General features: G+C 40.1%; 1 protein-coding gene across 1 annotated transcript in view; it reads left to right on the top strand.

Annotated features, from left to right (window-relative positions):
- The first annotated feature begins 8,701 nt into the window (after positions 1 to 8,701).
- The window catches only part of LOC116900171 (cytochrome P450 2J3), a 326,660-nt gene continuing 320,619 nt past the window's right edge, over positions 8,702 to 14,742 (top strand). The window contains exon 1 of the mRNA XM_032901957.1: positions 8,702 to 9,180. Within this exon, the coding sequence (XP_032757848.1) occupies positions 8,971 to 9,180 (210 nt within the window). The 5' untranslated portion in view covers positions 8,702 to 8,970. The remainder of the gene's footprint in view (positions 9,181 to 14,742) is intronic.

Below are 14,742 nucleotides of genomic sequence, written 5' to 3'. Positions count from 1 at the left end.
CAAGGTATTTTATATTATTTGTAGCTATTGTGAAGGGTGTCATTTTCCTAATTTCTTTCTCAGCCCGTTTTTCCTTTGAGTAGAGGAAGGTTATTGATTTGTTTGAGTTAACCTTATATCTAGCCACTTGTCGGGGTTTTTCTATCAGCTGTAGGAGTTCAATGGTGGAATTCCTGGGGTCACTAATGTATACTATCATATCATCTGCAAATAGTGATATTTTGACTTCTTCCTTTTCAATGGTTTATCCACTTGATCTCCTTTTGTTGTTTGATTTCTCTGGTAGAACTTTGAAGAACTATATTGAATAAGTAGGGAGAGAGTGGGCATCCTTGTCTAGTCCCTGATTTTAGTGGGATTGCTTCAAGTTTCTCTCCATTTAGTTTAATGTTGGCTACTGATTTGCTGTATATGGCTTTTACTATGTTTAGGTATGGGCCTTGAATTCCTGATCTTTCCAACATGAAAGGGTATTGAATTTTGTCAAATGCTTTCTCAGCAACTAATGAAATAATCATATGATTTTTTCTTTGATTTTGTTTATATAGTGAATTACATTCATGGATTTCCTTATATTGAACTATCCTTGCATCCCTGGGATGAAGACTACTTGACCACATTGAGTGATTGATTTGATGTCTTCTTGGATTCAGTTCATGAGAATTTTATTGAGTATTTTTACACCAATATTTATGAGGTAAATTGGTCTGAGGTTCTCTTTCTTTGTGGGGTCTTTGTGTGGTTTAGGTATATGCATAACTGTGGCTTCAAAGAACAAATTGGGTAGTGTTACTTCTGTTTCTATTTTGTAGAATAGTTTGAAGAGTATTGGTATGAGATCTTCTATGAAGGTCTGATAGAACTCTGCACTAAACTCTTCTGGTCCTGGGCTTTCTTTGATTGGGAGACTTTTAATACATGCTTTTATTTCTTTAGGAGTTATAAGATTGTTTAGATGGTTTATCTGTTCCTTATTTAACTTTGGTACCTGATATTTGTCTAGAAAATTGTCCATTTCATCCAGATTTTCCAGTTTTGTTGAATATAGGCTTTTGTAGTAGGATCTGATGATTTTTTTTAATTTCCTCAAATTCTGTTGTTTTGTCTCCCTGTTCATTTCTGATTTTGTTAATTTGGACACACTTTCTGTGCCTTCTTGTTAGTCTGGCTACAGGTTTATTTATCTTGTTGATTTTCTCAAAGAACCAGCTCCTGGTTTTATTGATTCTTTATAGTGTCCTTTTTGTTTCTATTTGGTTGACTTCAGCCCTGAGTTTGATAATTTCCTGCCTTTTACTCCTCTTGGGTGTATTTGCTTCTTTTTGTTCTAGAGCTTTTGGGTGTGCTGTCAAGCTGCTGATGTATACTTTCTCCTGTTTCTTTTTGCAGGCCCTAAGAGCTGTGAGTTTTCCTCTTAGCACTGCTTTCATTGTGTCCCATAACTTAGAGTATGTTGTGCCTTCATTTTCATTAAATTCTAAAACATCTTTAATTTCTTTCCTTATTTCTTCCTTGACCAACTTATCATTAAGTACAGTGTAGTTCAATTTTCATATCTATGTGGGCTTTCTGTTGTTTTTGTTGTTATTGAAGATCATCTGTAGTCTGCTAGGAAGCATATGATTATTTCTATCTTCTTGTTGAGGGTTGTTTTGTGAACAATTATATGGTCAGTTTTGGAGAAGGTACTATGAGGTGCTGAGAAGAAGGTATATCCTTTTGCTTTAGGATGAATGTTCTATAAATGCCTGTTAAGTCCATTTGGTTCATAACTTCTGTTAGTTTCTCTATGTTTCTATTTAATTTCTGTTTCCATCATCTGTTCATTGATGAGAGTGGAGTGTTGAAATCTTCTACTATTATTTTGTGAGGTGCAATATGTACGCTTTGAGCTTTAGTAAGGTTTCTTTTATAAATGTAGGTGCCCTTGCATTTAGAGCACAGACGTTTAAGGTTGAGAGTTCATCTTGGTGGATTTTTCCTTTGATGAATATAAAGTATCCTTCCTTATCTTTTTTGATAACTTTTAGTTGAAAGTCGATTTTATTCGATATTAGAATGTCTACTCCAGCTTGTTTCTTCGGACCATTTGCTCAGAAAATTGTTTACCAGCCTTTTACTGTGAGGTAGTGTCTGTCTTTGTTACTTAGGTGTGTTTCCTGTATGTAGCAAAATGCTGGGTCCTCTTTATGTATTCAGTCTGTTAGTCTATGTCTTTTTATTGGGGAATTGAGTCCATTGATGTTAAGAGACATTAAGTAATAGTGATTGTTTTTTCCTGTTATTTTTGTTGTTTGAGGTGGAATTATGTTTGTGTGTCTCTCTTCTTTTATTTTCATTGCCAGGATATTACTTTCTTGCTTTTTGTAAGGTGTAGTTTCCCTCCTTGCATTGGCATTTTCCATCTATTATCCTTTGTTGGGCCGGATTTGTAGAAAAGCATCTCAGGCTACTATGTCCAGCAAAACTCTCAATTAATATAGATGGAGAAACCAAGATATTCTTTGACAAAACCAAATCTTCCAGACTTTCAAATAAAGTTAATACCAATATTCCTTAAAATATTTCATTAAATAGAAACAGAAGGAACATTGTCTAATTTATTTTATCATGTCACAGTTACACTGATACTCAAACCACATAAAGACTCAACAAAGAAAGAGAACTATAGACCAATTAACCTTATGAACATAGATGTGAAAATACTCAATAAAATACTTGCAAATCGAATCCAAGAATGAATCAAGAAGATCATCCACAATAATCAAATAAACTTTATCCCAGAGATGCATGAACTGTTCAAAATACAAAAATCAGTAAATACAATTCACCATATAAACAAACTGAAAGAAAAAATCTGACAATCATTTAATTTGATCAAAGAAAGTCTTTGACAATATCCAACAATCCTTTATGATAAAAGTCTTGAGATTTTGTATATAAGAGAAATATCAAAACATAGTAACAGCAGTTTACAGCAAGCCCAGGGTCAATCTCAAATAAATGGAAAGAAACTCAAAACAATTCCATTAAAATCAGGTACAAATTAACATTGTATACTCTATCCATGCCTATTCAATATAATACTTGAAGTTTTAGCTAGAATAAGACAAGTGAAGAAGATCAGGGGATACAAATTAGAAAAGATGAAGTCAAAGCATCGTTATTTGCACATTGCTATGCTGGTATACATAAGTTGTCCTAAAAGTCCACCAGGAATTTCCTATAGCTGATAGGCACTTTTAGTAAAATAGCTGAATACGATGTTGATAAAAAGTCAGTAGGCCTCCTATACAGAAATGACAAATGGACTGAGAAATAAATCAGGGAAGAAGCATCTGTCACAATAACCTTAAATAATATAAAATGTCTTGGGGTAATTCTACCTAAGCAAGTAAAAGACCTGAATAATAAAAACTTCCAATCTTTGAACAAAGAAATTGAAGAAGATATCAGAAGTCAGAAAGCTCTCCCAATCTTGAGTACCAATAAGTTTACTATAATAAAAATGCCTGTACGATTGAAAGCCATCTAGAAATTAAATAATGCAATCTCCATTAAAATTACAAAACAATTCTTCATGGACCTGAAAGGACAATTCTCAACTGCATATAGAAAACCAACAACAACAACAAAAACCCAAGATATCCATAAAAACCCTGAACAATAAAAGAACTGCTGCAAGTCTCACCATTCCTAATTAGAAGTTGTACTGCAGAGGCATAATAAAAAATGCATGGTATTGATATAAAAGCAGATATGTTGATAAATAGAATTAAATTAAAAGTCCAAACATTAATCTACACACACAACAGACACACGTCTTTTTGTTAAAGAAGCCAGAAATATACACTGGAAAAAGGAAAGCATCCTCAACAAACAGTGCTGGTCAACCTTGATGTCTGCTTATAGAAAAATGCAAATAGATTCATACTTACCACCCTGTATAAAAGATCCACCAAGTGGATAAAAGATCTTTACATAAAATCAGATATATTGAATCTGATAGAAGAGAAAGTTGGGAATAGACTTGAATGTGTTGGCATAAGAGATAATTTTTTTGAACAGAACACTGATAGCACAGGGACTACAATCAGCAATTGAAAATTGAAAAGCTTCTGCAAGACAAAGGATGCTGTCAATAAGACAAAGTGGCAGCTTATAAAATGGGAAAAGTTTTTTATCCACTCCACATCTGACAGAGGACTAATATATAAAATATTTAAAGAACTCAAGAAACTAGTTATTTTAAAAACCCAAATAATCCAATTTTAAAATGGGGTACAGATCTAAAGAGAATTCTCAGTGGAGGATTCTCAAATGGAAAATGTTCTACATTCTTAGCCATCAGAAAAATGCAAATCAAACCTACTTTGAGACTTCATCTTATACTTCTCAGAGTGGCTTAAATCAATAACGTAAGTGACAGCTCATGTCAGTGAGGATGTGAACTAAGTGGAACACTCCTCCATTTCTGATCAGAGTGCAAACTTGTACACCCACAAGAAATCACTACCTATTCAGAAATCCATCTACCTCAAGACATAGCTATACCACTCTTGCCCATATACCCAAAGGACACTCCATCCTACCACAAGAACACTTGCTCATGTTCATTGGAGTTCTGTTCATAGTAGCCAGAATCTGGAAACAACCTAGATATCACTCAACAAAAAACAACAACAAAAACAAAACAGATAAAGTAAATATGGTATATTTACACTATGGAGTATTAGCTCATTAAAAAGATTACATCATGAATATTATAGGCAAATGGTTTGAAGTAGAAAAACCAATTCTCAATGAGTTAATCCAGACCCCAAAAGATAAGTATGTATTCACTTATTAGTAAACTTTAGCAAGCTAAGATCTGTAGACTCGTGGAAGTTTAGTAAGGAAGAGGGGTCCATGGTGACACATGAATCCCCTGGGAGTGGGAAATAGAATAAATTTTACAGCAGACTGGGGTATGTGGGAATAGAAGTAGGACTGACATCAGACAAAGGGACAATTTAGCGGAGGAAACAAATGCAGAAAGATGGAATTGAGGGCATTTGGAAGATGGCATGGAAACATAGTACAGTAGAAACTTCCTGGAATCTATGAAAGGAAGGTGATGGTAAAGAGGACTTAGTTATGTAAATTCTAAGTTGGCCATCTCTTGTAGCCAGGTCAAGACTTCCAGCAATGTAACTGCATCACAGTCAGTTGAGTTGTTTGACAAGGGGGTCCCATGAAATCACCAAATAACCTAGGTTGATGCTAAGACAAAGGGTTTCTTTTGGCAAACTGACAGTGGAGCCCCATTGCCAGGGACAATATGCACACAACTTGTTGAATGTGGAGAAGTCAAGCTGGTTCCTACATGGAGTCTTTTCCACTATGTTCTAATCTCTTTGTTGCAGAAAGGCTCTCGTTAGGCTAGCAAAAAAGAACTTGAATACCAACCCAGTCACAAAACGTTTGACCCACAGTCTGTTCTACTTGTTAGATATGCTGCAACAATGGAGCACTTGTGATACAGACAGTGTTTGTTTGTTCGTTTTTGCTGTTTCAAAAAGCTTTATTTTTACTTGGTCCAAGATTTGAGATAGGCTCCAGGGCGGTTACAAAGCTGCCTGGTGGCTTGAGAGGTTCACTCGGGTGGAGATCCTGAGGCTGACTGGTGCAGAGCAGAAGAGGGAGCCCCTTAAAGGCAAGGGGCCTCCTAGTCGTGCTTCAGAGTGAGGTGCTCAAAGAGATACTAGCCCAGAGATGTCTGGGGCACGCCAGTCTGCACTGGGGCATGACAGTCTATGGAGTTTGGTCAGGTGATTGCCCATCTTCTTGATGAACTTCACCTCCTTATCCAGGGAATGATATTCCAAAATTCAGAGAGATGAAGGTCTGTGAGGGCATAACCAGTGCATGCAGATCCAAGAGAGACTTCCTCCAAGGCCAAGGAAGCTTCCATGGCCTCCTGGGTTTTACCCCATTCATCTGGAGCTGGTTTCTGCATATCCTGGAAGAGGCCCCTGTGATCATTCTGCAATTTGAAGAGAAACTCTGTGCTCTCATACTTCTTCTTCTTCTTCTCAGCTAATTTGTGGAAGAAGTGGCCTATGCTCTTCAAAACCATGTCATCCTTATCAAAAAAAGAAGCCCAGAGAGAGGTAGGAGACCTGCAGGTGCAAGTTGACCAGATGGTTCATGGAAGCTTCTACTTCAGTGGAATAATTCTGACAAATTTGAGATGTCGTGGCTGATCTGGAGTGTGTTGATAACTTCAAAGACGGTGCTGGATGATCCTAGGAGCTGAAAGTGGCAAGGAGATGGTACTAGAGCCTGTGGATGGAGAGACTTTTAAGGCTGGAAGCTAAGAAAGTGGGAGTCCATGGTCTGTTCTGTCCAAACACTATTGAAGGAAGAAACACAGACCCACAGATCCTCCAAGGCACTGTTAATGTCTGATTAGACTTAAGGTTCACTCCACAAGAAAGAACCCATATCCAACATTGATATGTTTATGAAAAGATAAAGAGAGGATATGTCCCAGGTCCCAGATTTCAGCACCAATGTTGTGTTGTAAAATATAAAGAGAGGGGGGATTATGTTCTATAGGGGTCTGGGGGAAGGGGGTACCTCAGTGGGTCCATGCTGAGGGGTCCCTTTCCCCTGAGGGACCAGCCACATAAAGGTATAGTATAAAAGAGAGTTTATTCAGGGAAGGGTTAAAAGGGTAAAAGGAGGAGGGAGAGAGAGAGAGAGAGAGAGAGAGAGAGAGAGAGAGAGAGAGAGAGAGAGAGAAGTAGAGGCCAGCTATGAGTATGGGGAAAGAAGGGAAGGGGGAAGGGAATGGGGAAAGAAGAGACAAAGGGGGGAGAGGGGAAGAGCAAGCGAGCAGGAGAGAACAAGAGCAAGAGAGTGAGGAGGGGCAAGCAGCCCCTTTTACAGTGTCAGGCATACCTGGCTATATAACTGTTCAGTGGAGCTTAGACAGAATGCTAACATTCCCTTCTTGGATGGTGTCACTGCTGTGAGCAAAAGCAGTTCCTGATACCAATAAGCACTGCTTGGACACCCCAGCACCAGAGACTAGATAGCCTAGAAACCTAGGGAAAAACTACTACTGGTCTGAAAAAAAAAAGTTCAATTAAATGACTCCTAATGGTGCTTTGCTATACTTGTAGATCAGTGCTTTATACACTTATCTTTAGAGAAGCTTCCTCTGGCAGCAGATGGGAACAGATGCAGAGATCCACAGGCAGACATTATGTGGCCAGAGTTTAAATGGGATGTTCATCAAATCCGTACCCTCAGAACGCAGGGAATCCTGCGGAAGGGGAGGCAAAAGAGTGTCAGAGCCAGAGAGAATGGAGGATACCAGCAGAGCAAGGACTTCTGAATAACCTAAGAAAAGCGAATATGAGCACTGATTCCGTAGCAGCAAGCACGGGGCTTCCATGGGTCTGTGCCAGGGACCGCTATTAGCTTAGTAATTTTATGGGGTTCCTGAATGAGAGAATGAGCGGGTCTCTGACTCTTACGTCTGTTTTGGAGACTCTCTTCCTACTGTTGGCTTACAGTGTTCAACTTTGATACCCTAGTTTTTGTCTCTTAGAATCCTGTTCTTTTTCTGAGAGACAAAGAGCAGATTGAGAGGGAAGGACTTATTGGGAGAAACGGGGAAGAGCAGAGTAAGGAGAAATTATAATTAGGACATAATGTGTGAGAAAAATATGTTTTAAATAAAAGGAAAAAAATCATAAAGGGGTTAAAGAATACACACAAGCTGAGCTTTGCTAAGTTTCTGTTCCTATTCTTCTGGCTTCCTCTTAAGATCTTGGAAAGGAAGACACTTCAATTTATCTTTTTTTCCCCAATAAAAACTTTTTAAGCAGAATGTATATCTATATGTTTACTGTCTACCCATGTCTAGCTTGCTACATGGTTTAAGGATCTCATGTATGTGGCACAGGGTAGAAAATTGCATCCTGGAAATCCAACGTGGTTGGAGGTTCTCATGGAAGAGCTGGGAGAGAACAAGCATCGTTATGTAAAGTGAAACAAACTCTGGTTTGTTTTCCGCAGTCCCAGCCTAGATTAAAATGTGTATGAGTAAACTGGCCAGGGATTAGAAATGGGACGGAGAAAGGGAAGGAGCAAATCTTGAGAGGATAATGGAAAATACATGGCCAAAAATGCAGAAGGGGATACTTTGGGGAAGAGTAGGACCTACAACAGTAGTGATATAAATGTATCACTCTCCACTTGTTCAATTCTCTTAACTTTACAAAAGGGAGCAGGAGGTGGGGGGCGGGGCACAAGCCCAAGATGTTCTTTTGGTGAAGAATCTGTGGATTCACTTATTCACTGTGAATAGCACAGTCAAAGCTGGTGAGCTTTTATAAAGAGGCCAGAGCGCTTTCTGGCCTTCAGCCCAGAAGCATTGGATGATACTGTTGCTCCTGTTTCTAAAAATTGCAGTCACTGGTGAAAGATTGTTTATAAAACAGGAGGTCAGATACACATGATATTCCCTGGGTTACACGCAAAACACAAGCCTGAGAACCATAAAGACTTTATATATGTGCAAAAGCAAAGTTCTTAGCCAGTCTAGACAAGCTCAGGTGGCTTCTTCCTGGAATCCAACCCACCCCAACCCCGACAGGGGGCGTGACCGAGAGCGTTGAGGCGGGGCCAAGGGGTAGTTTGTGTCCTTGAGAAGACTGGGTAAAAATGAAAGAGCTCTTGGGGACAAAGCTTTATTGCGGCTTAGGGAGCAGATAAGCAAATCGAGCCAAAGGGGCTGGAGTGAACAGAGCTGGGCGGAGGAGTCTCCAGGGAACAGATGGGCGGAGCCCTGGAGGGACCAGGGGTTTTTAATCACAGGGCTGGCCCATTCTAGGAGCTACAGGAAGTGGCCCTGGGGACCTGCCTCAGCCTCAGTTCAGATTCTCATTTCCCCGAGAGCCTGCTCGAATATCAGCCATGCTTGTCACATTGGGTTCCCTAGTTGGGGCCATTTGGGCCGCGCTCCATCTCCGGATTTTGCTGCTGGCTGCTGTCACCTTTCTGTTCCTGGCTGATTTCCTCAAAAACCGGCGCCCCAAGAACTACCCGCCAGGGCCTTGGCGCCTGCCCTTAGTGGGTTGCTTGTTCCATTTGGATCCTAAACAGCCACACCTATCCCTTCAGCAGGTAGGAAGAGGCAACAGTGTCTGGCTGTGTCCTGGGACTGGATATTGGCACTGGGACCTGGAGGACCTGGCTGTAGGCTAACACTGACAGCCCACTAACCCAGAGATAAGGTGTTCTGATTACAAACACTTGTAGATTTTCTTGTTATCTGTCGACGAAAGATTCCTAGTGAGATTTTTATGGACAGAGAACATATTCTGATTTTAATTCTTGTAAAGATGTCAGGGTAGATTTGACGATATGATAATTTATCTTCATAAATACATCATGGTGGTTTAAGAAATGGGATGTCTCATATGTTGGTTACTTACCCGTCCAGTTTTGTTTTTTTTTAAGTATGTTCCTCTCTTGACCTGTGTACATATCATTTCTCTGATTTGTCTTTTTGAGCCTAGTTTGATCCTTCTGCACCTTTGCAGACTGCTCACTTACTGACTTTATCAACACCAGAGAAAGATGCACCGATGTCTCCAGCTTCACTAGGAGTCGTCTGTTGTCTGTCCATTCAGTTCTTGAACCCCCTCCCCACCCCCGCCCTGTATTGGAAAGACTGTTATGTATGCAGAGTACACAAGTCCTTATGCTCTATGACCCTCTTTTCTCCTAATGGTCCTTGTTATCTACAGTGATCTTCTCTGCTTAGATAGTGAACACTCCAGCCTTGTATGATTATCCCTGTCACTTTCCAGTACCTGTGAAGAGTGGTTATGTCTGATTACTTTTTACCAATTGAGGCTTTAAGCCCATATGTTTTCCCTCTGTTTCCCGACCTCTTTTTTCTTTTATTCTGCCTTCCCTGTGTGTTCCTTGAATACTTTCCAAATAATTGCCTCTCTATTCCTCTTAGCTCTTTCATTGTATCTCTTGTATATCCTTGTATCACCCTCCCGGCAGGCATCTACTCAGTTATTCAATGCGCACATGCAGCTGAGACTTTGCTAACACTATTTCATGGCAAGCGAAACAACTACAAATTGTGGAAGACCTTGTCTCCCCTCTATAGCACAGCTCTCTAGGTTATTGTCTAAACACAGACACACACACACACACACACACACACACACACACACACACACTGAGAACCACATCAGACACTAACCTGGGTCTTCAGTGCCCTGTGCAGCTGGAACTTAAAGGCAGAAATGTCTCTTGTCTTTGCTCCTTACTCTTCCTCCTATAGATCCATCGTTTTGGGGTGTTTGTTTGTTTGTTTGTTTGTTGTTTTTTGTTTTTTGTTTTGTTTGTTTGTTTGGTTTTCTTGTTTATTTGTTTGTTTGTTTGTTTCCTTTCGTGTTCAGTTTCCTATCTGACCGTCAGCACTTCCTTTCCCTGTTTTTTTCAGAGAGAGGCTGTAGGAGAAGGAGATTTCTTAGCTTTGCTCTACCTCAGAATGCACTCCTCACCTCATTCCCACACTGTTTTTCTCCTAATTTTGACACCTCATTACCAGTCTGCAGCATTTAATCGTTTTAGATGTCCTCCCACTTAATTCTGGACTTTGTAGTTTCTGATGAGAAATAATTTCCAATTTCCCCTTAAGTGGAAGGATCCCACCATCTGCTTTCAATAATTTTTTCCTTTGTTTTAGCTTTCAATTTGATTATGATGTTTATTTGTTTTTTGATTTCTTTGAGGATTTTATGCTGTTTGCATTTTTTACATAGTTTTTTATTTTGCCAAATTGAGAAGTTTTAGCTATTCACACATTTCATTGTCTACATCCCCCTTCCATCATATACACATGCACACTATTTTTCTGGAAGAGTTGTTGCCTCTATGTGCCTCTTGTTTTTCTGGGACAATGGGGCATTGATGAATGTTTTAATTTCATATCTGTGCATATGTATATATATTATATATCTGTAATATATTAATATAATCACCACTAATTAAAGAAGAGGATGTCATGAATTTGAGAAAGAATAGGTAGGGATGACCCTGGAGGGGTTGGAAGGTAAAGAGAGGGCCGGGATGATGTCAACACATATTTGTGTGTGAGATTCCCAAAATAAAAAAAATGCATTAAAAAAATAAAACTGTTGTGTTTATAAAACGATCAAGGGGGATGTGTGGTGAGGTCTGGGGGAAGGAGGTGCCTCCGCAGGCCCATGCTGAGGCATCCCTTCCCCCTGAAGAACCAGCCATACCATTCTGTAATGTAGAGGTTTATTCAGGGCATAGGGAGGGAGGGTGAGGGGGTAGAGAGGCAGAGAGAGAGAGAGAGGCAGAGAGAGAGAGAAAGGCTGAGCCAGAGAGAGTAAGAAAGAAGGGGGAAGGGAATAAGAGAGAAGAGGGAAGGGAATAGGGAGAAAGTGGGGAGTAAGAAAGGAAGAGGGGTTGGGATTTAGCTCAGTGGTAGAGTGCTTGCCCTAGCAAGCACAAGGCCCCTGTTGGTTCCCAGCTCGAAAAAAAAAAAAAAAAAAGAAAGAAAAGGAAGAGCAAGAGAGGAGGCCGCCTGGCTTTGCCAGGTAATTGTGGAATGGGGAGCTTAGACAAAATGCTAAGGAAACCAAGCTCAGAATATACTTCCTAGGTTTAAGAACTTAAATCAGTAAAGCCTTTCAAGGTCACGTTTATGGCTCAGTGCCATGTCTCACTAATCCTAAGTGTCTTACTTTTCTTTATTTGGAACGTTCACTCTGCTGAATCTTGCTTTTTGAACTTTGCAATGGTTGCACTGCTCGTCTACTATTAATTTTGCTAGTCTTATACCTCCCATTTCAGTCTGTTGCTATCTTTCTATGTCCAGTTTTTATTTTATTTACCATTCTGTACTTTATTATTTTAATCACTTTAGAGCTTCTTTTGCATGGCTAACAATGTTGCACAATGGAACATTATAATGCCTATAATGCTCTGCATTATAATGTCTTCTGGGGGGCCCTCTGCAGCTTTTTTTTTTTGAGGTTTGTATGTTTAATGAAGTAATATTAAATATTACTTATTTTTTTTATTAACTTGAGTATTTCTTATATACATTTCGAGTGTTATTCCCTTTCCCGGTTTCCGGGCAAACATCCCCCTCTCCCCTCCCCTTCTTTATGGGTGTTCCCCTCCCCATCCTCCCCCCATTGCCGCCTTCCCCCCAACAGTCTAGTTCACTGGGGGTTCAGTCTTAGCAGGACCCAGGGCTTCCCCTTCCACTGGTGCTCTTACTAGGATATTCATTGCTATCTATGAGGTCAGAGTCCAGGGTCAGTTCATGTATAGTCTTTAGGTAGTGGCTTAGTCCCTGGAAGCTCTGGTTGCTTGGCATTGTTGTACATATGGGGTCTCGAGCCCCTTCAAGCTCTTCCAGTTCTTTCTCTGATTCCTTCAACGGGGGTCCTATTCTCAGTTCAGTGGTTTGCTGCTGGCATTCGCCTCTGTATTTGCTGTATTCTGGCTGTGTCTCTCAGGAGCGATCTACATCTGGCTCCTGTCAGTCTGTACTTCTTTGCTTCATCCATCTTGTCTAATTGGGTGGCTGTATATGTATGGGCCACATGTGAGGTGGGCTCTGAATGGGTGTTCCTTCAGTCTCTGTTTTAATCTTTTCCTCTCTCTTCCCTGCCAAGGGTATTCTTTTCCTTTTTAAAGAAGGGTGAAGCATTCACATTTTGATCATCAAATCTTGAGTTTCATTTGTTCTAGGCATCTAGGAGTAATTCAAACATTTGGGCTAATAGCCACTTATCAATGAGTGCATACCATGTGTGTTTTTCTGTGATTGGGTTACCTCACTCAGGATGATATTTTCCAGTTCCAACCATTTGCCTCTGAATTTCATAAAGTCGTTGTTTTTTGATAGCTTCAGAGTAATATTCCATTGTGTAGATGTACCACATTTTCTGTATCCATTCCTCTGTTGAAGGGCATCTGGGTTCTTTCTAGCTTCTGGCTTTTATAAATAAGGCTGCTATGAACATAGTGGAACATGTCTTTTTTATATGTTGGGGCATCTTTTGGGTATGTGCCCAAGAGAGATAGCTGGATCCTCAGGCAGTTCAATGTCAATTTTCTGAGAACCTCAGACTGATTTCCAGAATGGTTGTACCAGTCTGCAATCCCCCAACAATGGAGGGTGTTCCTCTTTCTCCATCCTTGCCAGCATCTGCTGTCACCTTAGTTTTGATCTTAGCCATTCTCACTGGTGTGAGGTGAAATCAAGGAGTTGTTTTGATTTGCATTTCCCTTATGACTAAAAGATGTTGAACATTTCTTTAGGTGTTTCTCAGCCATTGACGTTCCTCAGCCTGTGAATTCTTTGTTTAGCTCTGAACCCCATTTTTAATAGGGTTATTTGTCTCCCTGCTTGGTCTAACTTTTGAGTTCTTTGTATATTTTGGATATAAAGGGGCCTCTATCTGTTGTAGGATTGGTAAAGATCTTTTCCCAATCTGTTGGTTGCTATTTTGTCCTAACCACAGTGTCCTTTGCCCTTACAAGCTTTGCAGTTTATGAGATCCCATTTGTGATTCTTGATCTTAGGCATAAACCATTGCGTGTTTTGTTCAGGAAATTTTTTCTGAGTACCCATGTTTAGATGCTTCCCTAGTTTTTCTTCTATTAGTTTGAGTGTATCTGGTTTGATGTGGAGGTCCTTGATCCACTTGGACTTACGCTTTGTACAGGGTGATAAGCATAGATCGATCTGCATTCTTCTACTTGTGACCTCCAGTTGAACCAGCACCATTTGCTAAAAATGCTATCTTTTTTCCATTTGATGGTTTTGGCTCCTTTGCAGACAGATCTGGCACACTTGAGAGTCAAAGGCTAGAAGTCCAGGAAATGAACTGACCTCTCTATCTTGATGGGTGGTAAGATAAAAGTGACTGTTTCATGTTTGAGCTAGGAATATACATGGGCAGAGAGCTTGTACTATGGAAAAAAGGCATTCATTGCCCTTAGTACCTTGTCTTAGAACACTGGTTCTCAACTTTCCTTGTGCTCTGATCCTATAACAGTTTCTTATATTGTGGTGATGTCCAAGAATAACATTTTTTGGTTGCTATTTCATAATTGTTTTGATGGTCTTAGGCGACCACTGTGAACGGTCATAGCCCACAGGTTGAGAACCACTGTCTTAGATGCTGTTTCTCCCTCAAGAATAAGTATGAGATCTGTTGTTGTAAAAATATAAAAGTAAATAATTATAGTTGTCTTTTACCCCTCTGGGTCTGCACAGCGGTGTCCCAAGATATCTGCCTAGATATCTGGAATGAAATCCCATCCAACCGCACACTTTCCTACACTCAAACACTCACATAAAAGAACACACAACACAATGATCTTTGACCCAATTGATAAGATATAATTGTCCACTTAAACATACAAAGCCCAGTACCATCCATCCCTTGGGAACATTGATAACAACCTGTAAATACACAGAGCGGAATCTTAACGTCACCTGCCATGGCTTTTCTCCCTCTCCTCTCTCCTGTCTCCCTCTTTTCTCTTCTAGTCTCCTCCTCTTCCTTCAAACTTCTCTCCCGCCCATCCTTCCTTCTCCTCCAATGACAGGCCTCCTTCTATCCTGTACCTACCCCTCACCTGTACTTTACAAATTCAATGGGGAGGTGG

The sequence above is a fragment of the Rattus rattus genome, chromosome 1 (assembly GCF_011064425.1).
Source record: "Rattus rattus isolate New Zealand chromosome 1, Rrattus_CSIRO_v1, whole genome shotgun sequence".
In the NCBI taxonomy this organism is placed as follows: Eukaryota; Metazoa; Chordata; class Mammalia; order Rodentia; family Muridae; genus Rattus; species Rattus rattus.
This window is presented reverse-complemented; position numbering and strand designations above follow the sequence as displayed.